Source organism: Erpetoichthys calabaricus, chromosome 3, assembly GCF_900747795.2.
Source record: "Erpetoichthys calabaricus chromosome 3, fErpCal1.3, whole genome shotgun sequence".
Lineage (NCBI taxonomy): Eukaryota > Metazoa > Chordata > Cladistia > Polypteriformes > Polypteridae > Erpetoichthys > Erpetoichthys calabaricus.
Window position 1 is genome coordinate 220,988,173 of NC_041396.2, and position 27,995 is coordinate 221,016,167.

The window sequence follows — 27,995 nt, forward strand, 5'->3', positions numbered from 1 at the left end:
AACTTTTACCGGGTATATAATATTTAAAAGTAAAACAGTAGTTTTGCTGTAGAAAGAAACAAATAGTGAATAAATCAGAAATACAAAAAAAAAAAATATCATTGACTTCCTTGTTTCCTGTAAAACTTGATACCACGGGAGAGGAGTGTCTGCCAGTCAGTAAGCCCAGAATTCTCACTCGAGTCGAGTTGAGCCCACGATAAAGGGAGTGGCCATGGAGTGAATGTGGCATTGTACCTGAAGGGACTGTGAAGTAAGGATAAGCAGATGGCTTTCTTGTCGATCCACTACATCTACTTTAGCTGCTTGATATCTGGAGCTGCCTTGTGTGATATGTCACAGTCATTTAATGGAGTAAAAGCACGGGGGGATATTATCATTGGTGGTCTTTTTCCCGTTCACGAAAAAGTTATTTATACTACAGGCCAAGAGAAACCCGAACCACTTGCCTGTGAGGCGTAAGTAATCTTATGAATTGTTTGCAGGAATTGCTCCATGGCTGTACCATGCAAAAATGAACTGCTTTAAGTTGTATTTATTTTTTGGTTTGGTCGTTTAAAAGCTCCTGTGTGAAACATGGCTATTTTTTACCAGCCTGTTGCAATCCTAAATAATAATCCTTCTTGTATTTCTTAGTTCGCTGCTGTGACCTAAATGAAAGGCATTTAAATCTTCTTTAATTTGCAGGATAATAACGACCTTTGTATAAAATAAACTGTTACGTGGATATTGTTTGCAATAATTTTAACAAACCAAAGGTTTTATCTTTACCACCATCTTCAATTTTGTTGCAGATTTGATATTGCTGGCTTTAGTGGAGTACTTTCAATGATTTATGCAATAGAGATGATAAACAACTCTAGTCTCCTAGGAGACATTCGGCTGGGCTATGAAATCTATGATACTTGTGCTGAAGTCACCACAGCTGTAAGAGCAACCATGAATTTTATTGTAAAGTCCAACTCTTCTAAAGATTGTCTAGAACCTGAATGTACCAACTCAGAATATATTCCAAAAGTTAAAGCTGTGGTAGGAGCGTCCTATTCTGAAAATTCAATGGCTGTTGCAAGAGTATTAAACTTACTGCTGATGACTCAGGTGGGTTTCATATTTTGTTTAGTTTGCAATGTGAACATTTTATTTCTTACTTATTATTTGCTGTAACTCAAAACAATGTCTTTTAGGAGTTATGTTGCAGTTTCTATTGTATTTGAGACTTGGACTTTTCTTAACCGATTCACTCATCTATGTTCAAACCTGGTAAATAAAGGTCATAGTTGTGAGGTCCAGAGTCAACCCCAGAAGCATGAGATACAAAGCAGGAATGAAAAATTGACAGAATGTCAACACTGGGTCACACACACACACACACACAGGAAAATCAACACTTGTAGTACTACGTTGGGAACCTTAAGAATCCAACTTAAGAGCATTTTGAAAGAGTAATGTGAGAAGAGATTGAAGAGATAGGTTGGTCTGAAAGTCCTATTCTCATTAAAACATTTCTCATGTTCTTAATTTACTTAAACTGCGGGTCTTTCCTGTGGTGGAAAACCAGAGGGTCTTTGTGAAAAACCTGTGCAGATACATAATAAAAATGCATCACACCAGTAGTGACAAGGCCAGGTTTTAGACCCAGTACTGTGGAGTTCTAAATAGAAGTGCTAAACATAACACCAATGCTTCCTTAATGCTATTATATATTTCCAAAGTTGTTATTGTTTAATGTCTACAACTAGAAGGTAAACGTATAATAAATATAGTTATATATTTTTTACAAAATCAAACAATGAAACTCAGGCATCTTGCAAAGCAAATTCTTCATAATCATCCCCTAATAAGGTATAACAATAATAGCATTCTGTATATCACACAAAGCCACAGCACTTTTCATGTTAAGGATGTCAGTTTGTCATGCTTTCTGCAACACTTTCAACTAAGACCTTTTATCAGTTTACCTTGGTGACAAAAATGATCATGCATACTGTTGTAATTTCATTTACATCATTTCAGCTTCATTGCCCCACAAGTTTTGTATAACCAAAAATAACAGCAAAAGTATGTGATATCTACACCCTTCGTCCATTTCAGAAACATAGCTGATACTCATTTTGTTGAAGTAGGCCAGTGCTTCCCAAACTCAGTCCTGGGGACTCCCTGTGGCTGCAGGTTTTTGCTCCAACCAGCTTCGGTTTTTAATTGGACTCCGGGGCTGATTAAGTGAACTGTTGTTTTCCAAGTTCTGTGTTTTGGGAACAATATAGAAATTTGGTTAAATATAGACGTTTGGTTAAAAAAAAAATCAAAATGTACCAAGCAGTTATATGGGAATAATGTATTTTTTCTTTTTAACAATATTTTCATCTTGATTTTCATTCTATTTTTCCAGGTGTTCTAATTGTTTAATGAATTCATTATTTACTAATTAGTGGGTCTGACGCTAAAGTAGTTGCAGCCTTTGTTTGCCTCTGCTCATTTTTAATTGTCATTAATAAGATACAACGAAGGGGGAAAACTACACAGAGAAAGGTCAAAATATATTGGAATCAACAAGAGAGAGTTAAGCATTTAAATCTACAGCAAAAGCAGAAATATTTCTAAATGTCTGTAAATGTAAAAATCATGCTGCTGTGCTTTTCTGAATGTAGAATAAGACAAAAAAATACCAGCTAATTAAATGAGATCAGTGTTATCAGGGGTTGTCAATCTGGTTGGAACAAAAACCTGCAGCCACAGTGGGTCCCCAGGACTGAGTTAAGAAAGCACTGAAGTATGCAATAACCATCCATTTTCTGAACTTGCATTAACCACTACATTGCGGTGGGAAGTCGGAGAGTATTTTGAATGCAGCATCAGACATGAGGCAGGAACCAGCCCTGAAGAGGATTTCAGTCCATCACAGGTCACACTCACATTTGCTCCTACCGTGCCAGTTTAGAGTCATGACTGAAACTATCAGCATCCATTTGTGATATGGGATAAAATTGTAGAACCTAAAGAAAAACCTGCATGCTCATGAAGAATGTAAAAACTCCACCAGAATGGTATGTCTCAAACATTGTAGGGCAGCAGCTGTGTATTTACAGAATTCCTGTGCAAAATAACATCCATCCGGTCATTTCATGAATCCACACATACATTATCAAAAAACCTTTTGGAGGTTCGTGTCTATCCTGATGGAACTGGTCACCAATCCAATAGGATGCATCATAATATCACAAGGGACACTCAGTCATGCCCAAACACTAAAAATTTACCAATTAAGCTAACAAGCGCGTCTTCAGAAATGAGAAGAAAATTGTAATGCAAGCTCAACACGGGTGGCGACCGTGAGTGGAAGTCAAATTCAATCTTTCACGGAACTGTGAGGTAGCTGTATCAGTCCACAATAATGTCAATTTCAAAAAAGATTTTAAATCAGGTAGAAATTATAATTTGATAACCAGACCTGTCACTGTCATTCTTGAAATCAAGTGCCCATTGCACTCCTTTTAATTATCTTTTGTTGTTCTTTATTTAGAGTTATTTATAGCAAGAAAAAAAGTAAAATTTAATGCAAAGGTCCGAGTGCAAAATAAAAATGCTCTGTTCAACTGGCTTTCTTTTCAGGGTTGACTTATTCCTTGTGGTCAATGGTGTAGCTGTTGGCGCTGGTACTTCCAAAACCCTGTGTTGGAATAAGTGCTTTCAGAAATTGAATACATAAAAATAAAATGTATACAAAAAAGGTTTGAATAATTACAAAAATAACATTTCACATATCTAAGCACTTCCTCTTGCTATTTTGATCATTTTAGTGATCATATTGTTTTGTTTTTCTCATTTTTGTTTATGTATATACATAAAGGATGTCTTATGTTGCAGATTTGTACCTACTTGTGCATGTTTCTTGGTTTCTTAGGTTAGTTATTCATCATCTGCAGAAATACTAAGTGATAAAGTGAGATTTCCTGCATTTTTAAGAACAGTGCCAAAAGACAGTTACCAAACAAGAGCAATTGCCAAACTGGTGAAAAGATCTGGCTGGAACTGGGTTGGAACCATAGCAACCGATGATGACTATGGTCAGGCTGCTATAGACAGTTTTATTTCACAGGCTACAGAGCTTAACATTTGTATTGCATTTAAACAAATTATTCCTGCTTATTTGTCCGATAAAACAATAGACAAGCGGATAAATGAAACAATTAAAACTCTGTATAAAGAAACAAAAGTGAAGGTCATTGTTGTCTTTGCTAAACCTAAACATATGATTAAACTATTTTCATCTCTGGATAAAGCAGCAATGAGTAAAATTTGGATTGCAAGTGATAGTTGGTCTACATCCTCTGAAGTTGCCAAATTTCCTGGAATAAAAGATGTGAAAAATATCATTGGATTTATGTTTAAAGGAGGAAATCTAACATCATTTTCAAATTTTTTGAAAAATCTACCAACAAATGAGGAATACTTAAATGAAAATGTCTTTCTAAAGGAATTTATGGATTTGCTCCCGAGTTGTTTAGCAAATTCAACCAACTCTTCAAATTGTTTGTTGAACTTTAAAGTTGGAGCTTCTGAAGATGAGAGGGATATCTTAATGAAAAATTTCCGTCCAGGAATTGCATACAGGACACTGCTGGCTGTTGTTGCTATTGCTAATGGAATTCGTGATTTCTACACAAGAGAAGAGTATCAGAATTCCACAGATTTTCCACCTTGGAAGGTATTTATTAATATTTTATTATTTCAAACTCCATCATTCTTTTTCTACCTCTTACAATTGTCCACCACAGCTTTAAGGCCTGTAGATCTCTACCATTTATATTCACCTTGTAATGCATATGATGGGTGCATAGCTTGTGTCTGTCAGTGTAAAATGTTAAGTCAATTGAATTTATCCAACGACTGGGCTCTAGAAAAATTTTCAAAGAAAATTGCTGCTTGCCCTAATTTTCACAATACATGCATCTTGAGCCTTTTTATCTACCATTTATATTTCAGTGAGCAGTTTGTATGTGGTGGCCACTTTACAGAATACAGACTCAGATTGCTTTGACAGATTTACAGATATAATACATCCATCCACCCATTATCCAGCCTGCTATATCCTAACTACAGGGTCACGGGGGTCTGTTGGAGCCAATCCCAGCCAACACAGGGCACAAGGCAGGAAACAAACCCCGGGCAAGGCGCACACACACCACACACCAAGCACACACTAGGGACAATTTAGGATTGCCAATGCACCTAACCTGCATGTCTTTGGACTGTGGGAGGAAACCGGAGCACCCGGAGGAAACCCACGCAGACACAGTGAGAACATGCAAACTCCACGCAGGGAGGACTAAGGAAGCAAACCCAGGTCTCCTTACTGCGAGGTAGTAGTGCTACCACTGCGCCACCATGCTGCAGATATAATACAATAATAATAAATTACAGTACAAAACCTTACAACTTTGTCATAACCCAGTGTCCCTACCTTACACTATAGTAGGAATGGCGGGACATGAAGTATCGTGACAGTAAGTGGAAGAATAAGGGAGGCTGATTCAGCTGATATAACAAATAAAAGGGTGTATTTATTGAAAAAAAATGTTCCATAGAGAAAATATCAAAAAATTCACTCAAACACTGTAATAAATACTTGAGATAAAAAACAAACTAAAGAAGTTACAAAAAATTACATTCACCACATGGCACGCACCAAAAAAAAATATTCCAGATGAAAAAATAAAATCAATCCCCTTTTTAACGAGCTCCGAAGAATCAGCTCTTAAGTAAAAAGAATTCTTATCCTGCTTTGTCTGTCCCTGAAAAACCGGAATAACAGTCAATTCTCCTGCCTATAAATCACAATGGTCTGAGCTGATCTCCTTGGCTGGTGAAAAGACTCGCTTTTATCACGGGTCAACCATCATCTGACCTGGGTCGAACAATCCCCTCTCTCTCTCTGTCCCATGTGACACGCCTAGCCTAAACGATATCTCGGCCGATTGGGTCACACTCCTCAGCACTCCTTGCCGACACTCCTCAGCACCCTGCATCACGTTATGTCTCGTATACCTGTGACCTTACCCTGCACCATAACTCCCACACATCACAGTCGCACCAGAAGAACACCGATACGCAGTATGATGGTTAGGTGTTACGCCTCTCCACCCGTGGGCACTTCGAATGGAAACATGCACCCCCTGTCCAATCCAAGACCTATAACCCACGGCAGCTCCACATATGCACCCGGGGAACAAACCAGTCAGTTTTTCTTTTTTTTTATAAGGGCGGTGCTTGCAAAGAACCAATTACAAATGGAGCAAAGTGGTCTGAAATGATAACAAATTTGACACATTTCCTCATAAACTTATACTGTACCAAGTTAAAAAAGAAATAAAGAAATTCTCGTTTGTTTAATAGTAATAAATAAAATAAATTCATACAAATAAAAATTTCCATTAACTTGATATATTTCTTTTTGACAACAGAGGAGAGAAAAATAAACATTTCAGGTAACAGCAGTCTCAGACAAAAGAAAACCCATAGTCGTTATGTGTGCCTACCTTTAAATATTTATTTTCTGAGTTAATTTATTGTTTTTGGTGATTTAGTTATGGGAATTGTTGCTTTTTAGCTTAAAGATAAAACATAGCAATTTTTATTTATTTTTATTATTTCTCTTTTATATTAATTTTTTTTTTTTTGTATTCATTCATTTTGGAAGGTAGTGCTATATTTTTTATTTTTGTTAGAGTCTTGTGATGCCATTTTGTTCATTCATCATGAGTTCTCTTGTTAAGACCCTGTTTTAAGTTACCAGGATGGTGCAGTTGCATGCATTGTGGTGTTTGACATCATCTGTATGATGGTTTAAATACTAGCAAGACACTTCACTCATCATTCATGATTTGGATAACAAATGACGACACACCTATAGTACATGTCTTTCATAGTGTTTCTCGTTATGAACTTTTGTTTTCCTTTTCCAATCTGATTACTAGTAAACATTCTTGTTGTTTTGTGATTATGTACTTTTTCACTCTTGGTTATAAACCCTTAAATCAAACTCTGAGTTCATTCTAACAGAAATATAAATGTTGTGTATACTTTTGGTGCCATTTAATCAGATGACATTATTTTTCTACTGCTGTATGAATTTATCTGATGTGCTATAAAAACACATGACTTTCGTTTCAGCCGTGGTCACTAAGTAGTGCTATGCAACTTGCAGTTTTGAAGAGATCTGCACAAATGTGGTGAGATAAAAGAAAAGCCAGTGTCAAATCTACACTGTAAATCAGGCTGTCAGTAATCAGAAGATTTATTACAACAAGGAGCATGCTGACAGGCTCTAGAGCGTGTAAATCCTTTTTAGACGTGAATGTTACAGATGGCCAAGGGCACCATAGGTACCCACTTTTATAATAATTAAAATAATGTTGACTCTGTTGTGTTTTGGCAATGTTTCAATGTTGTGCTCCCCATGGAAGAGTAAAATAAATAAATAACAAGAAGTAAATTATTTAATTAAAGGTGATGTCTTTAATGTAGGATCTTGGAAATGACTGTTACCCTCTATACCTACTGTGTGCCACACTGCAAACCTACTGGTTTATATTGCTGATTAAAATAATTCACTTATTGTGGACAGAAATAGTCATAAATCTTGGCTCAAGAGTCATATTAGAGGCAATTTCTGTCAAAGGTTGGCAAACAATATGTTGTAAATAAACTGCTGGCTTGCTAAGTACCCTTTCCTCTGATTTTCATAAAAGTATATATCAGCTCTCTGTGTTCTGTAAATGTATTAGTGTTTACCTTGCGATTCACCAAAGGTCCTTATATCTTTCTGTGATCTGACTCATCCTGCTACGCTGATAGACTGCAGTAAGTTTTACAAGAGGTGAATGATGGGAGGAGACAGAATAAAAAAACGGAAGCACAATCTACAAGACAGACTGGAATAATTTACCATTCCTAACTCTGGGAAAGCCATTTTATTAAGTATTTTAGTGCTTCAGTTCAATACTTTCAGTCATCTCTAATGGGTATGAATTATTACTTGTCTTTTTGAATTTATAGCTCTCCTTTATGGTTTTATATAACTTGATCTGTGTTTGCCTGTCTACCAGTACTATGGTCATCAGCTTCTGATGCTGTTAAGTGAATTACAGATGTGACAGTGCCTCTAATTTATTTATCAAAGTCTTGGTTAATGTCTACTCTTTGACCATTACTTTCCTAATGATAACGAGGACAGATCAAGACTCACTCCCAGCTTAGTACAAAACATTTCCAAAGCAGCAAAACAAATCAGAAACAATTGTCTTCAAGAAGCTCTGAAGATACACAAATTCCTTAATGAAAAAAATTGACAAAAATCTTTGACGGAGGCAAGTTTTCTAATAGGAACACGCTTTGCTCCACCATTACTACAATGACTGTATTCTGCTGAGTAGAGGGCATCTCTGTGATAAAATCTTAACAAATCCCCTTCCATGATTAAGTGGGACCATACTGGTAAGCAACCTACTGATAAGCCACTATGGGGCATGTTGTAAATACAGTTTTTGCAAGCTAAGACATAATATCTCTAAATAGGCAAGGCTACCAAAAATGTCTTTAGAGAACCTCTTTAGTTCTGTTCTCAAAAGGTTCACTCCAGGGTACTCTGTCCAAAAGTTTTAAGAACAAATAGAATATCTTTCAGGAATATCTATCTGGAAAGGTATACTTTCTTCAAGGAGATGAATTGTCCGTTCAGCATTGACACAGGTAATTAATCTTTCAGGCTCAATTAGTAATCATCTGAGTCAAATTGTCTTGACAAGACTTTTTCTATTTAATTTTTAACCCAGAATAATGTTAAATGATGAAGCTAAAGTGGCTCAAGAAATGAAAGTGAACCTATAATGCTATTGTTTACTACACGTCAATATTGCTGCTACTTCTTTGTCTTGTCTTGCACAATGTCTTGTCTTGTTTGTGTTTTAATTTTAAATTTTAATTTTAATTCTATTTTTAATGTATTATTTTCACTTCATGTTGTTACACTGTGGACCCTGAGCTTCGCAATTTTGTCTATCTTGTATACCTGTATATGGTTGAGATGACAATAAAGTTCGCTTTGACTTTGGCGTTGACTTTAACATAAATTCTGCATATTCAACCTTGCTCATATTCATACAGATGTCTTTATATTGAAAATTAAGCTATCCATGTTGTGTCAACTAGGGGAAAACCCGGGCCCCAAACACCAGACACAACTCGGTAGTGTTTTCCTGCAGTTCTATCTCGTGGTACCCAAGTATCCCAACAGAGCTTCCCATCAGGGCTACAGCTCCTAATATGCCAAGCAGGTGTACAAATTGGAGTACCCCCAGAGGGATTCTGCCACTCAGTGTATAGGGAGAAAATACAGCGCTGGGAAACAGTCTCCATCTGTCCTTCCATTATAGCCTCCTGCCCGGAAAAAATACCATCCAAACCCCGCAGGGATGCATGTCCATCCATTTCTTTGCATTATGGAATCCCATCCAGGCCAGGAATCTCTGTCGCGAAGTAGGTTCCCTACCACTATGGCATTCATGTTATTTTTAGTCAAACTGAATTGGATCTCCACATTTTTGATTATAACAATTACAATCCCAGCTACGTATATAGTTATTTTCTTTGTGTAAAGCTGATGGTTTTCTGCTTTTCTTCAATGTTGAAAATTCTGAACATATTCTTCAAAAGCTTACATAGCTCCCAGACTTCCCTTGGAAATGATTAGAAGAAAGAATCCCTGATTTTGAAAGAATAAAGTATTACCTTATTGCTGCAGTGATGGGAAGATTTCAGACTAATGCCTCACATATACACGCTCCACTGGTCCTGTATGGTTTGCCAACAAAAAAAAAGTAATTAACTGTAGATATCAGACAGTCATCAAGGAGGATGGATACTTGCCAATAATCACTGACATTTTGGGAATGAATGAAGAAAACCAGAATACCTGAGAAATACAACACAAATATAGAGGGAATTTGCAAACTCAGCACAAGCTGATTGTTGCTTTGAGATACCATTGCTAACCATCGATCCACCATAGCACTTGCACAGACAACATCAATAAATTGTCTTCATCATAAATTATTAATCATAATCTTTTCAGTATACCTTGGGGCTGCTTGGATTTTCTATTCTTCTTCTCTCCTTTAGGTTATTCAGTTATATTGACCCTGTCAAAAGTCAAACAGCAACTGTCTTGTTAGACTGCTATATTTCATATAGCTTTGAGAGTTTCTTTAGAATTACATATGTTGAGCTCAACTTTATTATTTTCTCCGTTGTTTATAAACTTAGTGATTTCCTGAAAGTCACTCTGATGTGTTTTCAGTATATTGATTTTTCCTAAGTCACTTTGGATGCAATTGTCTGCTAAATAGATAACAGTGATGAACCTCCCACATGTCATAAAACAATGGCATTCAGTGTTTGTAGTTAAAGCATCTGTAGAACATGTAAAGACTCACAGTTACCCAGATTAAATTAAAAGAGGATTTGGAGCAGGACAGCTCCCAGAGATCATTAGCTGCAAGTAGCAATAATTTTTCTACCAGAGAAAAAAAACAGCCAGAAAACTTTAAACAATTGACCAGTAGATGAAATAATTATTTTAATAAACTCATAGGGTGGCTTACTCTAAATAGTCAAATGAACCCAATTATTAAGGTAACAGTGTTAACCTGAGCTCATAGCAAGCAAAGTCTTAACTTAATAGAAAGATTTTGTCCTAACTAGTATACCAAAAAAGTTTGATTTGAGAATCTCAGGCACCAGGGCTAGTGCGCAGCATCTTTAGTAAGCTACAAAGTCACCTGACGTGACTTCCTGTCATCCTGTGATGACCACAAAGTATCATTGCCAGCAATAATACAGCTTCCTAAAAAATACAGAGGTTGGTGGCAACTAAAATACTGTAGTGTCATGAAAAATAATATATTAGGATAAATGTTCTTAACATTTTAAGTTACATAAATACCTACAGGGTTCCTGCCTTGTGCCCTGTGTTGGCTGGGATTGGCTCCAGCAGACCGCCGTGACCCTGTGTTCGGATTCAGCGGGTTGGCAAATGGATGGATGGATGGATAAATACCTACAAAAGGAGTAGAAAAATTAAATCTGTGACATTCAAAAAAAGCAAACATTTGTGATGTTTTCATCCAATCACATGCAAATTCACAGGCTTTCCTTCACTGTAAACTGACCACTGAGAGTGACAAATAGAGCATGACCCACAGTGCTTTTCTGTTTCATTATGTTAGTTCAATTGGACAGAGAATCACAATTTCACCTCTACATCTTGTATAAGCCTTCAAGGACACTCTTGTAAGCAGAACTCTGAAGATTAGAACTGAATATGCTGTCTAGCTTTCGAGTTTAAATCATTAAGTTATTGGTTTGATAGAGGGGAACCTGGAGTTATGGTACAGCCAGGGTTGCTTCCTTGGCTTTAATTTATTTGTTGTTTGTTTAGTTTTTTGCTCTTTGTTGTTTAAATATAAGTTTTCATATTCTTTTACTGTGGTGGTTTGGCACCTTGTCCAGGGTTTGTTCCTGCCATCAGTGCAGGATTTACGTATAAGCTACACAAGCTATAGCTTAGGGCCCCCGCCTTCTTGGGGGCCCCCAAAACAAATTGTCAGAGTGAGCAATTGTCATATATACTTAAATATACTACAGCATTATTTGTCCCAATCAGGCCCGGCCTTAGGCATAGGCGAAGTAGGCGACCGCCTAGGGCCCCGGCATCCGGGGGGCCCCGGATCAACTCCTTGGTCTAATTTTCACGCATTTCACAGAGCTTCCAGGGGGGTTCCGCCCCCCTCAGGGTGCCCCTGGACCCCCTTTTCGCCTAGGGCCCCATAATACCTAAGACCGGGTCTGCCTGCCATGTGTTCCTGTGCTAGCTGGGTAGGCTCCAGTCCACCCCCACTACCCAGGTCAGGATTAAGTGGGTTAGATAATGAGAGGACATATTTTCTTAATAACTCTGTTTTGGATTTTGTTTTGTCTTTACATTTAAGTTACACTATTATTTATGTACCAGTAACGGCATACTGCACGATAATGTGCAGTGAATACACTTGACTTGTGCATTCCTAGTTTTCATCCTCTTTCTTTCTCTGTACGTTTAGCATTTGTTTGCTCAGAGGTTGATGCGCTTGCTGCTTCCTGAGCAGCTCTTCTTTTCTCCACCCTAGCGCCCCACTGCTTCTCTTCTTTCGTTGGCATCATTTCGCGTTAAAACTGATTAAGTTAGTTTTTGTGTTGCAATTACTTAGTATGTTTTTCTTAATTTTTCACTTAAGCTGGCACTTAAGTGTTCAATCTGCCTCAAGAATGATTAAAGATATGAAGGGGGTGGGGGAGTGACCGTGAAGGTGGTAGGGAATGAGAACAATGCACGTACGCATGCGCCGCACGGCCATCCTGCTGCATGCTGCCGAGAGTTGACTCTACAATAAAATAAAAATAAAAACAGTAATAAAAAACATCACCCCAAAAACGGATAGTAGACATCACAGGTGTACTAAATTTCAGGTCAATTGGTGAAACGGTTTGTGAGCTACAGGTGATTTAAAATCCTGGACAGACAAACGAACAGACACGGTAGCGTATTATATATAAGGATATATACATAATATATTTATAAATATATATATTATTTATATAATATATATTGTAAAAGAATCAGTCTCACACAAAACACACGAAAAAAGGTTTGTGGCAGCCACCCGCATATTGTCCCTGGCTGCAATTGGGTAATAGTAAGATAAGCACCATTGCTCGGTTGAGTTCCCAGATTGAATTGTCTGGATAGTGAAATGATGGTGGCTTTAAAAGCCAAAACCAGAAGTGACATCATCTGTGTTGGGCACCGGAACCATAAGTGACATCATTAATGGTGCGTCTGGTAGGTTTTCCCATATCTGGCCTGCAGAGATAACAGAAAAAGGATTAGTGCACCCTGTCACCCCCTGGCCTGGCAGGTACTTACCTCCACTTGGTCCATTCAGCTTCCTCCTACTTGCACATGTGTGACAATATATATATATATTTTATATATATTTATTGATATTGTAGTTTTCTGCGGTGGGTTGGCACCCTGCCCGGGATTGTTTCCTGCCTTGTGCCCTGTGTTGGCTGGGATTGGCTCCAGCAGACCCCCGTGACCCTGTGTTCGGATTCAGCGGGTTGGAAAATGGATGGATGGATATTGTAGTTTTCTTTGTTAATTATTTTTCAATTTTGTATTGTATCAATAATATATGTATTAGAGTTATTTGTCTTCTGCTCTGTTCCCTTAAGATTGACTTTCAACAGATGGGGCATTTCTTGAATTTTAAATGGTTAGCCTCATTTTGGGCCTGTGCAGGCCTTAAAGCATAACTTGTGAGTTTTGAGGCAGCGTACGGCTCTGGCCTTTTCAGTCAGTTCAAACCAGAATTAAGGACAGATCTGGCCTTTTGTATTAGGTTTTTGAAAGCCTGCTTCCCTTTTTGTGTTTCATTGAGGCAAAAAAATATTACAGTTGGTTGTGGGACACTGGGCAAATCTTTCTATCTATCTAAAAGACTCACGTAAAGAATCCACATTGTGGTGGTGAGGGCTGCTGCCTCACATTCTTCTCATGCCTGTATAAATTTTCTCTGTCAACTCCGGTTTACTCTCGTCCAAAAAATTTCAAGTTAGGTTGACTAAACAGGTGTGGTTTGTGTGGGTCTATACCAATGTGGACAATCCAGTTTCTTACCTTACAACCAGTAATGTCAGAACTGGCAGCTGTAACTGTTGCCATGGATTAAGCAGGTTAGAAAATGGAATGAATAAATATTGTAATAATGATAAAAAATGTGTTCCCTTTGAGGTATTCTTTAATGGTGAATGATATACAATGTTTTTTGAATGTTTTAATGATGTTGAGTTAGCACTATATTCCTTAATCTGTGGTTGTCCAATTAAAGCTCAGCACTGCACTATGCCCGCAATCCCAGAGAAGTTTTAGAAGCCCTTGCAACATATTACCACCACTCTAAAATAAGAAGATATAAATGTATTATTGACTTTCCAGTGTGAGACTTACCCGGACACCACCAGTCGGAAACCACATCTTTATAAAATCACACGTTTATTAAACCACAAATAAACAGAGGAACACAGTCCCAAACAACACACACAGTACTCAGCAAGTAAATCACCACAATTAGACTTCTCTATCACAGTCACAGTCCTTGACTGTCTGTCTCCTCCTGGGAGCTTTGTCCTGGTCCCACTCCTGACTCTAGCTCCCAGACTGTAGGAAGGCGGCGCCTTTTATTCCCACCAGGATGTGCTCCAGGTGGCTGGTAATGCTGGTAATGATCTTCCAGCAGCACTTCCTGGTGTGGCAGAAGTGCTGCCCTTTGCACCGGAAGCACTCCGGGCGTCCCTGGCAGTTTCATCCGCCATCTTGCCTGGTGTGGCGGAAGTGACCATTCTACGAGGCTTAAGTCACCCCCTGGCGGTGGCCACGGGTCCCAACAAGTAGGAAAGTCTCTCCTCCTCTCCCGTGGTCTTTTCCTAGTCCAGGGTGGTTGCCCCCTCATGACCCGGAAGACATAAAGGTTACCTTCCGGTCCCTTTAGGCGTCCCGGCTGGGTCAGAACCCCAGCCGTCTGTGACACCAGGTATAACACAACATTGTGCATTTGTTGTATAAATATGACCTGTTAGCAAATGTCAGTTCCCTGCTTCTTATTACAAAAATCAAGGTTTGAATTGTGGCTGCCTTTTCTGTGGTTGCACTAATATCATTTACTACACTCTGAAAATACTGTATTTAATCTACAGTTTCAAAGTGAATCATAACAAATAGTTTTGATTGACCATAGTGCTGTTGAAAGTGTGCTGCTTTCATGTTTATTCTGTCAGCTTTGCCAGTGCAATTAATATTTGTGTTTTGCTTAAAAAGATTAAAACATTGTTAGTTTAAACCTCATTGGGTGCAATTATTTTAATCTTTGATATGAGCAATAATTAGATCAGAAATCTCTGAATTTCTGGATCAAGTCAAATCCTGAGTAAAACACATCAGAGTTTTATTATTTTTACAATTTTGCATTTATAGATAATTAATATAATGATAACTATGTGCAGGCACACTGCCTTTCATGGCAGCATTTATTAATGCATTTTACATTTTGAAAAAGTGATAAGAAAAAAAAACTTCAAAATATACTGTATATGGTAAGAAGAACAATAAAGGCATGAACAAAACAATGCACTCTAAAGGAAAGAAGGAAATGGAATTAAGCCTTTCCTACAAAAAGGAGCTGTTTACAGGCAAGTCACAGTAACCAGTTTATTATTACAGTATATGCTGAAGGTGGGGGTTTCCCATGGATGGCCTAGCAAAAATGTGTAATACAATACTCAAAACAAAAAGTAAATAAAACCACTAACACAATGAATAGACACAATTAGTGAAAACAATTTAAACAATTCTTGAAGTGTACTTTAATGTTTGTATCAGTCTTAATAATTATTATCTTGGATTTCAATAATAATTATCGTTAGCTTCATTAGGTGATTTTCTAGGTTAGGGATGTAGAAGTGAATAAGAAACTAAACAGACTTGGCCACCCAGTTCTCTTAAACAGTCTTCTATTCCTTCTGGGTAGTTCTCAGATGCTTCTCTCAGTGGGTCATAATTGGGAGGTGGTAAGAGGGCATCTTAACTACAAACCCAAACTACCACCATCAAATTTCTATCTTATTGTAGATCTCCTTAGAAATTCATAAAGGGTGATTCCAGTAGCCTTGTGCAGGAACCTCATGATCTTATTTTTTCAGTCACAGAACCTGTGAAAACTTTGTCTGAAGACTTATCTGATGCAGCACTGATACCTTGTGTAATATTATGATTAGTTCTATCATACTTGTAAACAAAATGTTGATTCACTTGAAAGCCCCCATCTTTGCCTGTAGGGAAGAAGCAACTGTTTTCAGTATTTGATCATGACCTCCTATTTGGACGTGTTAATTCTCAGTACTCCTTAAAACTATGTAGTCTGGGGATATGTGCTCTTAATAGAGTTAACTATGATATATTAGTCTAACGAAAGTTATCAGATGAACCAGAATCCAATATCATGACACTCCTAAAATAAATCTAAATGATACTTGCCCAGAGCAGGGACAACAGAAAGCATTCCTAGAGCCCAGCCATGAGATGTTGATTGAGAATGACTGCCATTTCTCCCATGTACCCTTCTAGAGGCCCAAGTGGTAAAAGGTGTGTGGGCATTTAGCTGCAGTACTATTTGAAAGACAGTCATTAGTGGGAAGAATTCTGAAGAATACTTGACCTTAGTATTGGAACTGCCTCAGTATTATTATTATTATGTTTATAAACTACTTGCATTTCATGGTGAAAACAAATGCATAATATATGAAAAACATAAACAATATTCAAAAATGTTCTTTTACTCTATATTTCTCACCCACTTAATGTGTTTTTCTGAGTTATCATTAGATTATGTGCTCAGTTTTGATTAATGTTAAAACAGAGCAAATGTGGAATGCAACATGTCCTTCAACAAATTTGCTTTAGTATTTTCTACAGCAAATGTGTTTGCAATTCAAACGTTACTGCTCAAACCTGTTATGTGTCTACTACCCAAAGGTGGGTAGTAACGAGTTACATTTACTCTGTTACATTTACTTGAGTAACATTTTAAAAAAATTGTAAGAGTAGTTTTACTGCACCATACTTTTTACTTTTACTTGAGTACATTTGTGAAGAAGAAATGCTACTCTTACTCTGCTACATTGGGCAACACTCGACTCGTTACATTTTTCCATTTACACATTAGATACGCTATATTTTTGCCAGAGAGAAGCCGCCAGTGGATCTACTGCATGACTGTTTCACCAATCAGATGTAACAACAATAATCACATGACTCAGTTTCACCAATCAGACGTAGCCATGCAGTCACATGACCACACACAAACTGTGGTGGCATAGCAGCACAAACTCCTCACAGACAGCGGACAGGGAAAGAAAGAATACATGAAAAATGGCAGAGGCAACTGTCTCCAATGCTAAAACTGAAGAGGATGAGGATGAACGCCACTGGCCTCATATAAAAAGCATGTTTCGCTTACACACAGTGCAAAAGAACAGGTATATAATACGATGTCTTCTGTGTCTGCCAAAACAAATGGACATTTCAGCATACAAAAACGTCTAACCTGAGGAAACATGTTGCGGTAAGTTTTACATAAATTCATTTTTTGCTTTTAGGCGGATGTTAGTCTTGTTATTTTCTGTTAGCTGTGCTATTTGGAGGGCAAGTGAATATGCAGTATTATACTGTCAGTGTACAGTACATCTTGTCACTGTAAGTAGTTTGCACTCTTCAAACATACATGTTACCTACTGTAGGTATTGGCTTCAAAAGCTTTGCTGTGAAAAACTGAGATTTGGAACTTTGTGTTATTTGTACATCTTTATTTTATAAAGATGTTATTTATTTTTAATAATTTTTTATTTTATTATTTGGAAATAGCAGAATTTGCACATTATTTTATATTTTTGTCTGTCTTATTACAACATTTCTGAAAAATAAATAATTTATTATGATCAAATAGTTACTCTGTACTTGAGTAGCGTTTTCACCAAATACTTTTTTACTCTTACTTGAGTCATTTTTTGGATGATTCCTTTTTACTTCTGCTTGAGTGATATTATTTTGAAGTAATGCTACTCTTACTTGAGTACAATTTGTGGCTAATCTACCCACCTATGCTCCTACCTCATTTTTCCCCATTGAAAAGCAATAATAAAATATCTGATGACTTTTAAGCATATTACTTTATAAATTATGGATCAAAATGTTTTGATAAATAATGTAATGAAAGGAAATGTTCAAAAAGTAATCTCTTGAAATTTAAAATCTATTCCTAACACCATTCACTTTATTTTATTCAGTTGCTGGAAAGCATCAAAAATGTTACATTTACATACGAAGGCCAAAACATCAGTTTTGATTCTTATGGAGACGCCAACATTGGCTATCAGATTGTCATGTGGAAAACCAGGAATGAGACATTGAATCTTCAAAATGTTGTGGCTGAATATGATATTGAAAATGATGCCCTCGTTTTTAAAAGCAATGAAACAGAGAAACAGATCGATAGCCTAAAGGTAGGTTATTATCCTTTACACTTAATATTTTAGAGGTTCCTCTTATAGACTCCATGTATCTGTGTGACACAATGGACTTTAATTATTCCCCTCTTTAAAAAAATGTTTACCTGACAATTGTTTTTAAAAGGTTCCATGATGCTAATGAGCTTTACTGTATGGGCACTTTAGTAAATTACAAATGTTCCGCAAACCTGCAAATTCCTCTGGATAAATACTTAGTTGTGTATCATTCAAATTGCACTTCTCATCTTTAATGTCATACATCAAGAGCTCCTAAAATGAGCATCTTCTCATAACTTTGCAAGCAGTGGCATTGCTAGACAGAACAACAGGCTTCAAAAAAAGATCAAAAAAATTGACAGCCTGCTGCATGCTCAGTGTTAAGTCCCAATGACCATCCATACACCAAACATCAAGAAGTGAGTCTTTAAGAAGAGGGGGAGACGTCAAGTGAAAGGTCTGACAAAGCTTAACAAACTGAAGAGAAGTTCTCACAGCAATATGCATTAACACATGACATTTAAACACTTTGTGGGGTATATAGTTGAGTTGTGTTTAGTATTTATTGTATCCAGCCACTTCTTTATGAATCAACTAATAACAGTCCAGTGCCACAAAAAAACCTTCATTATATTCTGGCACAAAGCAGAAACCATTCCTAAATGCAACATCTTTCTATCACAAGGCACCCTTGTGCACACACTGGCACACTTTTTACAGTGGCAGCCTAACATACACATCGCTGTGAAGAAAACGGGACACTCATATCGAACCCTATGCCAACACTGGAATAGTGTGCAAGCTCCACACAAACAGAGATTTGAGCCAAGGATTCTGGAGGTATGAGGCAGTAGTATGAACCACAATGTCTCTAATTTACCATTTGGCATCTCGTAGATCCTTTTCGTCATCCCGGTATTGTTCAATATTTTTTTATGTTGTATAGTATACAGTAGAAATAGAGTTGCATTGAATTTACAGTAGACATAGTAGTTTAATTACGTTGTCTTAAGTGTATTTTGTTCAAAAAGCTTCTTTTTTTCCAATAGAATATTGTCTCAAACTGCTCAGACACCTGCAACAAAGGACAGTTTAAGAAAACAGCAGAAGGACAGCATACCTGTTGTTATGAATGTATTAACTGTACAGAGAATCAATATTCCAACAATACAGGTGAGTAGAAGATGTTACATAAATACATTAGAAAAGTTAAGACATCAACAGGACATTCAATGCAGTATGGCCTGTCTTAAGTAAAATTAAGCTGATTTTAAAGATATTTGAAATGTTACTACCAGGTAGTAATGAGATACAAGTTTCGAGTTCTTTGGAGGCTTTAATGGTTTGTTTTTTTTTGGGGGGGGGGGGGTGAAAACAAGGAATATTTATTTCTTTTATAAAAACAGTGACACCGGATTTTTTTTCATACAAACACACACATCGAGCACATCATATTTGTACATTACTGTGTTTTCTCCATAGGAAAATCTGACTGCACAGGAAGCACTTCACACTTCACATCCCCTTCACCTGGCAACCATTCTTTCCTGTTTCTTGATTCCTGCAGTAGAATTTGAGGATATGTGTTTTCTAAGATTCATTAAGCTTTAAGTTTTTTTTTTTTGTCTCCAAAGCATTTTCGGATTGTGATCATCATGATTGCTATCATAATCAGCTAAGTAGGGATCATACCACCAGCAAATGTCTGGTAGCTCAACAGAATGTCTACATCTGACAGGAAATAAGTCCAGAGTTTTCTTGTTTTTTTCCCCCACTCGGAATCTTTATTTAAATACTTACAAGCAGATGCAGAATTAATGTATGTAAATTCTTCTAGACAGAACTAAGCACCTTTCTTCTTCTGTCAATGGCACAAATTTCACTGGAAACAAAATGTAATTTGCTTTCTTAATTTGTTTTTGTGAAGCAAAATGCTACATTTCACTCTGAATTCAAGTGCAAATTGTTGTTTCGCCTCACTGCTACCAGATAATTTATTTCATGAAACCCTTAAATGCATTCAGCAGATTCCATCTCCTCATTTACAAAGGAATGTTAATCTTAAATATTTGTGACAAAATTTAAACACTTCTCTTCCTAATATTTGATGTGGCGTATATATATATATATGTATATATATATATATACATACACAGGTGCTGGTCATAAAATTAGAATATCATGACAAAGTTGATTTATTTCAGTAATTCCATTCAAAAAGTGAAACTTGTATATTAGATTCATTCATTACACACAGACTGATGTATTTCAAATGTTTATTTCTTTTAATGTTGATTATTATAACTGACAACTAATAAAAGTCCCAAATTCAGTATCTCGGAAAATTAGAATATCAATTAAGATCAATGCAAAAAAAGGATTTTTAGAAATGTTGGCCAACTGAAAGGTATGAACATGAAAAGTATGAGCATGTACAGCACTCAATATTTAGTTGGGGCTCCTTTGGCCTGGATTACTGCAGCAATGCGGTGTGGCATGGAGTCGATCAGTCTGTGGCACTGCCCAGGTGTTATGAGAGCCCATGTTGCTCTAATAGTGGCCTTCAGCTCTTCTGAATTGTTGGGTCTGGCATATTGCATCTTCCTCTTCACAATGCCCCATAGATTTTCTACGAGGTTAAGGTCAGGCGAGTTTGCTGGCCAATCAAGAACAGGGATACTATGGTCCTTAAACCAGGTACTGGTAGCTTTGGCACTGTGTGCAGGTGCCAGGTCCTGTTGGAAAATGAAATCTGTATCTCCATAAAGTTTGTCAGCAGCAGGAAGCATGAAGTGCTCTAAAACGTCCTGGTAGACGGCTGCGTTGACCTTGGACCTCAGAAAACACAATGGACCAACATCAGCAGATGACATGGTACCCCAAACCATCACTGACTGTGGAAACTTTACACTGGACCTCATGCAATGTGGATTCTGTGCCTCTCCTCTCTTCCTCCAGACTCTGGGACCTTGATTTCCAAAGGAAATGCAAAATTTACTTTCATCAGAGAACATAAATTTGGACCACTCAGCAGCAGTCTAGTCCTTTTTGTCTTTAGCCCAGGCGAGACGCTTTTGATGCTGTCTCTTGTTCAAGAGTGGCTTGACACAAGGAATGCGACAGCTGAAACCCATGTCTTGCATACGTCTGTGCGTGGTGGTTCTTGAAGCACTGACTCCAGCTGCAGTCCACTCTTTGTGAATCTCCCCCACATTTTTGAATGGCTTTTGTTTCACAATCCTCTCCAGGGTGCAGTTATCCCTATTGCTTGTACACTTTTTTCTACCATATCTTGTCCTTCCCTTCGCCTCTCTATTAATGTGCTTGGACAGAGAGCTCTGTGAACAGCCAGCCTCTTTAGCAATGACCTTTTGTGTCTTGCCCTCCTTGTGCAAAGTGTCAATGGTCGTCTTTTGGACAACTGTCAAGTCAGCAGTCTTCCTCATGATTGTGTAGCCTACAGAACTAGACTGAGAGACCATTTAAAGGCTTTTGCAGGTGTTTTGAGTTAATTAGCTGATTAGAGTGTGGCACCAGGTGTCTTCAATATTGAACCTTTTCACAATATTCTAATTTTCCGAGATACTGAATTTGGGACTTTCATTAGTTGTCAGTTATAATCATCAACATTAAAAGAAATAAACATTTGAAATACATCAGTCTGTGTGTAATGAATTAATCTAATATATAAGTTTCACTTTTTGAATGGAATTACTGAAATAAATCAACTTTGTCATGATATTCTAATTTTATGACCAGCACCTGTATATATATATATATATATATATATATATATATATATATATATATATATATATATATATACAGTGCATCCGGAAAGTATTCACAGCGCATCACTTTTTCCACATTTTGTTATGTTACAGCCTTATTCCAAAATGGATTACATTCATTTGTTTCCTCAGAATTCTACACACAACACCCCATAATGACAACGTGAAAAAAGTTTACTTGAGGTTTTTGCAAATTTATTAAAAATAGAAAAACTGAGAAATCACATGTACATAAGTATTCACAGCCTTTGCTCAATACTTTGTCAATGCACCTTTGGCAGAAATTACAGCCTCAAGTCTTTTTGAATATGATGCCACAAGTTTGGCACACCTATCCTTGGCCAGTTTCGCCCATTCCTCTTTGCAGCACCTCTCAATCTCCATCTGGTTGGATGGGAAGCGTCGGTGCACAGCCATTTTAAGATCTATCCAGAGATGTTCAATCGGATTCAAGTCTCGGCTCTGGCTGGGCCACTCAAGGACATTCACAGAGTTGTCCTGAAGCCACTCCTTTGATATCTTGGCTGTGTGCTTAGGGTTGTTGTCCTGCTGAAAGATGAACTGTCACCCCAGTCTGAGGTCAAGAGCGCTCTGGAGCAGGTTTTCATCCAGGATGTCTCTGTACATTGCTGCAGTCATCTTTCCCTTTATTCTGACTAGTCTCCCAGTCCCTGCTGCTGAAAAACATCCCCACAGCATGATGCTGCCACCATCATGCTTCACTGTAGGGATGGTATTGGCCTGGTGATGAGCGGTGCCTGGTTTCCTCCAAGCATGACGCCTGGCATTCACACCAAAGAGTTCAATCTTTGTCTCATCAGACCAGATAATTTTCTTTCTCATGGTCTGAGAGTCCTTAAGGTGCCTTTTGGCAAACTCCAGGTGGGCTACCATGTGCCTTTTACTAAGAAGTGGCTTCCGTCTGGCCACTCTACCATACAGGCCTGATTGGTGGATTGCTGCAGAGATGGTTGTCCTTCTGGAAGGTTCTCCTCTCTCCACAGAGGACCTCTGGAGCTCTGACAGAGTGACCATTGGGTTCTTGGTCACCTCCCTGACCTTCTCCCCCGATCGCTCAGTTTAGATGGCTGGCCAGCTCTAGGAAGAGTCCTGGTGGTTTCGAACTTCTTCCACTTATGGATGATGGAGGCCACTGTGCTCATTGGGACCTTCAAAGCAGCAGAATTTTTTCTGTAACCTTCCCCAGATTTGTGCCTCAAGACAATCCTGTCTCGGAGGTCTACAGACAATTCCTTTGACTTCATGCTTGGTTTGTGCTCTGACATGAACTGTCAACTGTGGGACCTTATATAGACAGGTGTGTGCCTTTCCAAATCATGTCCAATCAACTGAATTTACCACAGGTGGACTCCAATTAAGCTGCAGAAACATCTCAAGGATGATCAGGGGAAACAGGATGCACCTGAGCTCAATTTTGAGCTTCATGGCAAAGGCTGTGAATACTTATGTACATGTGCTTTCACAATTTTTTTATTTTTAATAAATTTGCAAAAATCTCAAGTAAACGTTTTTCACATTGTCATTATGGGGTGTTGTGTGTAGAATTCTGAGGAAAAAAATGAATTTAATCCATTTTGGAATAAGGCTGTAACATAACAAAATTTGGAAAAAGTGATGCGCTGTGAATATTTTCCGGATGCACTGTATATATACTGTATATATATGAGGGACGTTCAAAAAGTTTCCGCACTTTTATATTTTCGTTGGAAATGGTAAAGCCGGGAGGAGTAGTAATTGGGCATTAAAATGTTGGTATGATGCTGAGAAAATTGCATAGCATAGCAAAAAAAGGTGACTATGTAGAAAAGTGATGTACTTTGTTTTTGAAATTCTTAATAAATAGTGTGAAAAAAAAATTGCATAAACTTTTTGAACATTTCTCGTATATACTGTATATATATATATATATATATATATATATATATATATATACACACACATTGTAAGACTGGACACTGTATAGCGCCCAACCCAACACAGATTGGACACGGGAGGCACGTGTAAAATAAAACAACTACTTTTTATTTTCTTCCCCTGTGGGCGCATGTCTTCCCTGTGACCCACAGGCAATACACAGTACGAAATAAAATGCACCAGTACAGCAAGCACTCTTCTTCTCCTTGGCACCACCACTCCTCCCTGGCAACCTCATCCTCATCCTCCCGATTCTGGCAGTGGAGTGGTGGTCGCAGGCTCCCTTTTATTGGGTACCTGGAAGTGATTATCGACATCCGGCTGCACTTCTGGGTAAGGCGAAACCAGTGCCCAAAAGGGGCCAGACGTTCCTGTTGCAGCACCCCCTGGCGGTACCTGCAGAACCCCACAGAGCTGCACAGAACTCCAACCCCCCATGAAGCCCTGTGGGAGTCCGAGGCACCACTGCAACACAGGGAGGCTGCCATCTAGCGTCCAGGGGGAGATACGGGGCTTCCCACCCTTGTCCCCCTGGCAGATGTGGTGAAGGGGTGTCCCGACCAGGCATGGGCCCTGGCCATCCGTCACAACATAAACACACAGAGGCAGGTTAAAACCCTGTATAGTTATTCTTTATCATTGATTATTCACAGATTTACTGAATTAAAGAACATAAGTTAGACAACAAAAGGAAACCTTTCAGTCCTTCAGGCTCATTTGGTTAGCTAACAGTTAACTTGTCCCAACATCTCATGCAGATACTTTTTCATGTTATAATATAAATAACTATCATAGGTCAAATAGCTCGTCTCTGGGTGTTCCCTAGGACTACCACTTGTACGTGTTTCTTGTAATATGGAGAGCACAGCTGCACGCAGTAATCGAAATGTAGCCACAGGATAGCATTATACAACTTTAGTGTGACTTTCCAGACTTTTACTCTACAGTCCACACGGAATACAGCATCCTCTCAGCCCTTTCTATTGTTTAACTACGTGGATAAAAAAAAAAAAATCTTAAAGGTACTATGTAGTGTGGAAGCTGGCCCGGACACAGACAGGTAGACATGTTTAAATCACCCAACACACGTTTATTTACACAACTAATATTTACAACAGTGCACACAACCCCAAACAACTCCCCCAAAGTCTGGCCTCTCATTCAATGCCTTTCTCTTCAGGCCGCCTCTTTTCCTCTCCTCTCCCGACTCCAGCCCCTGATTGGTGGTTGCTGGTTCCACCCGGAAGTGCTCCAGGTGCTTGATCACCCGTTTCCAATTGCACTCCTGGTTAGAGCTGAAGATTAGTCCAGGTGGGCTCAGGGACTCCTGCGGCACCCCCTGGTGGCCACCCCAAACCCCCACAGGGCTGTGGAGAACTCCATTTCCCATGAAGCCCTGCGAGAGACTGAGGCACCGCTTCAACCCAGGGGGCGGCCATCCAGCGTCCAGGGGGAGGTACTACACCATCCAGGGCTGCTCCCCCTGAATCCACATCGAAGGGGCGTCCCGGCTGGGCCTGGGACCTGGCCGCCCATCACACTAGCTCCATACTCCATTGTATTTACCATTTGTACCTCCTAGTCATAAAAATATATATTTAATTGCCTTCACCTTTTTGTTACATACCACTCCATATCCATCTTTCAGTGTCTACAATGAAGATTTCCACACTGTTAATATTTCCTATTTCCAAAAGATTCTTGCACCATAACCCACTGTGTTTTTGTTCAAAGCCAATGTCACAATCCGCGTCCTCTAGTTGTGGAGTATTTCAGACTTGCCAACTGCAGTTGCTGATCTTGTTGCTGGACTATGTCAATTCAAATAAATGTAAATTGCAGAGCATGTCTAATTTAGTAATGACCTTCCAATGCAGTCCTGCTCACCTGTTTTTGTGACAGCCAATGACGTGCTTCCTGGTGGAGCTGGCATTGTACGAAGAGTTAATAGATGATCTACAGTCTCTCCTCATTTTTTTCATTCTACCGTTGCACATAAAATACAAGACATCAAACAGACCAGCTTCTGTTCAGTTTGTAAGGTCCTTATTTCTCTTGGCTGCATTATATGAATTCTACTTCTGGATGAACATGCATTGGATGTCAGCTTTCAAGTGCACAGAGTCCAAATGATGGTTTGATGCAACATTAAAAATAAAACTGCAATTCTGTTTTATTTGTTTAATCATGTGTATTTATCATAAGAATTAAAATTAACTCAAATCATGGTAGCATAGTAGTTAGTGCTATGTTTATATTCCACCTCCAGTTATCTATGTGGCATTCACTTTTTCTCCCCATGTCTGCATGTGGTTTCCTCCAGGCTACACTAATTTCTTCTCACATCCCTAAACACATGCAGGTGAGGTTAATTGGTGATTCAAAAGGTGTGAGAGTTAATTTGAGGGGTGTGCATGTGAGTGGGTCATGTAGTTAACTAGAACCAAAACCAAGTTTTGAAATTTGGCTTGCACCTTGATGTTGCTACAATATGCCCCTCCACCCCAACAACCTTGAATTGGATTAAGATTGAATATGACTGCTATGTTAAGTAACATTTTTGTTAAATCAGTGTAGAAATAGAAATAGTTGCATTTTTCTCACTACTGTAGTATTGCAATATGTAACTAAAAAAAACAATAAACCATGGTGTTTCTGTTTCAGATATGGATCAGTGTTTATCATGTGATACCAACAAAGAGTGGTCCAGTCCAGGAAGTGCCAGATGCAGTCTAAAATCTCTAGAGTATTTCACATGGGATAACGGCTTTGCAATAGTTTTGCTTGTTTTGGCAAGCTTGGGTGCAATGTTTGTGATTGTGACTACCATTATCTTTGTAAGGTGCAGAGACACACCAATTGTCAAAGCATCTGGGGGAACAATCTGTTATGTGATTCTTTTCTGCTTGCTCTGCAGCTTTTTTAATTCTGGCCTGTTTGTTGGAAAACCATGCGATATACTATGTAAAATCAGGCAAATGGCCTTCGGGTTGAGCTTCACTTGCTGCGTTTCATGTATTTTGGTTAAATCGCTAAAGATAATATTGGCATTTAATTTTAATCCCAGCCTACAGAATATTTTACGGAAAGCTTACAAGCCAGTTCTTATCATCGTTTGCTGCACTGGAATCCAAATTATAATTTGCATTACTTGGCTAATCATTTATAGTCCTCATGAAGAAAGAGTGCCCATGCCAAATACCATACTCCTGCAATGCAATGAAGGGTCCAATGTGGTCTTTGGTTTAATGTTAGGGTATATAGCTCTACTTGCAATGATATGCTTTATTTGTGCATTTAAGGGACGAAAACTGCCAGAAAATTATAACGAAGCAAAATTTATTACATTTGGCATGCTAATTTACTTTATTGCCTGGGTTATTTTTGTTCCTATTTATGTAACCACAAAAGGAAAATACCTTCAGGCTGTTGAAATGGTTGTTATTTTAATATCCAATTATGGCATATTATGCTGTCATTTTTTTCCTAAATGTTATGTAATTCTATTTAAAAAGGATCACAATACAAAAGATGCCTTTTTACAGAAAATTTTTGAATATTCCTCCAGGAGTGCCAGCAGAATATCAGCATGCAGCATTTTATCAACGGATTCTTTATCTTCACCAAAGACATTAATGTTTTACGCAAACAGCCCTTCCCAGGTCAGTTCAGACAGAAGCAACATTTACATATTTGAAAGCTGTAAAGAAGCTATAGGTAAAGAAAAGGACAATGGGAGATTATGGAATAGAAATAAATTTGTTCGACGGAAAAGAATGGCAAGTGTGTAATGTGTTTATACTCTAACATGTGGACTATTTTGACATAGGTAGCACCTAATTTATCATTTTATGTACCCATTTACCAGAGATAAAAAGCTCTGCTCTTCAGTTTTTTTTTTTGTTTTTTTTTTTTAAATCTAGCACATCGTCTTTCAAACTTGTGTGGACACTTCATGCAGAAACACATTATACCTAAACAAATTCTTTTTCATTTATATGCTGACAGAAAACAGAAATGTACAAATGGCACATTTTCTGAAATGAGGACTTATAG

At 38.1% G+C, this 27,995-nt stretch overlaps 2 protein-coding genes across 2 annotated transcripts in view; one reads left to right on the forward strand and one right to left on the reverse strand.

The window, feature by feature from the left end:
* Window positions 1–27,992, forward strand: gprc6a (G protein-coupled receptor, class C, group 6, member A). Its single transcript, XM_028797821.2, has 6 exons — window positions 1–458; window positions 795–1,098; window positions 3,902–4,705; window positions 17,995–18,210; window positions 19,263–19,386; window positions 26,604–27,992. Exons 1-6 carry the CDS (start codon window positions 268–270, stop codon window positions 27,728–27,730), a joined length of 2,766 nt encoding a protein of 921 aa, XP_028653654.2. The 5' UTR covers window positions 1–267; the 3' UTR covers window positions 27,731–27,992.
* Window positions 456–27,995, reverse strand: part of rwdd1 (RWD domain containing 1) — a 506,701-nt gene continuing 479,161 nt past the window's right edge. Inside the window, exon 8 of the mRNA XM_051924679.1 lies at window positions 456–467. The gene's annotated coding sequence lies outside the window, so the exon portion shown is untranslated. The remainder of the gene's footprint in view (window positions 468–27,995) is intronic.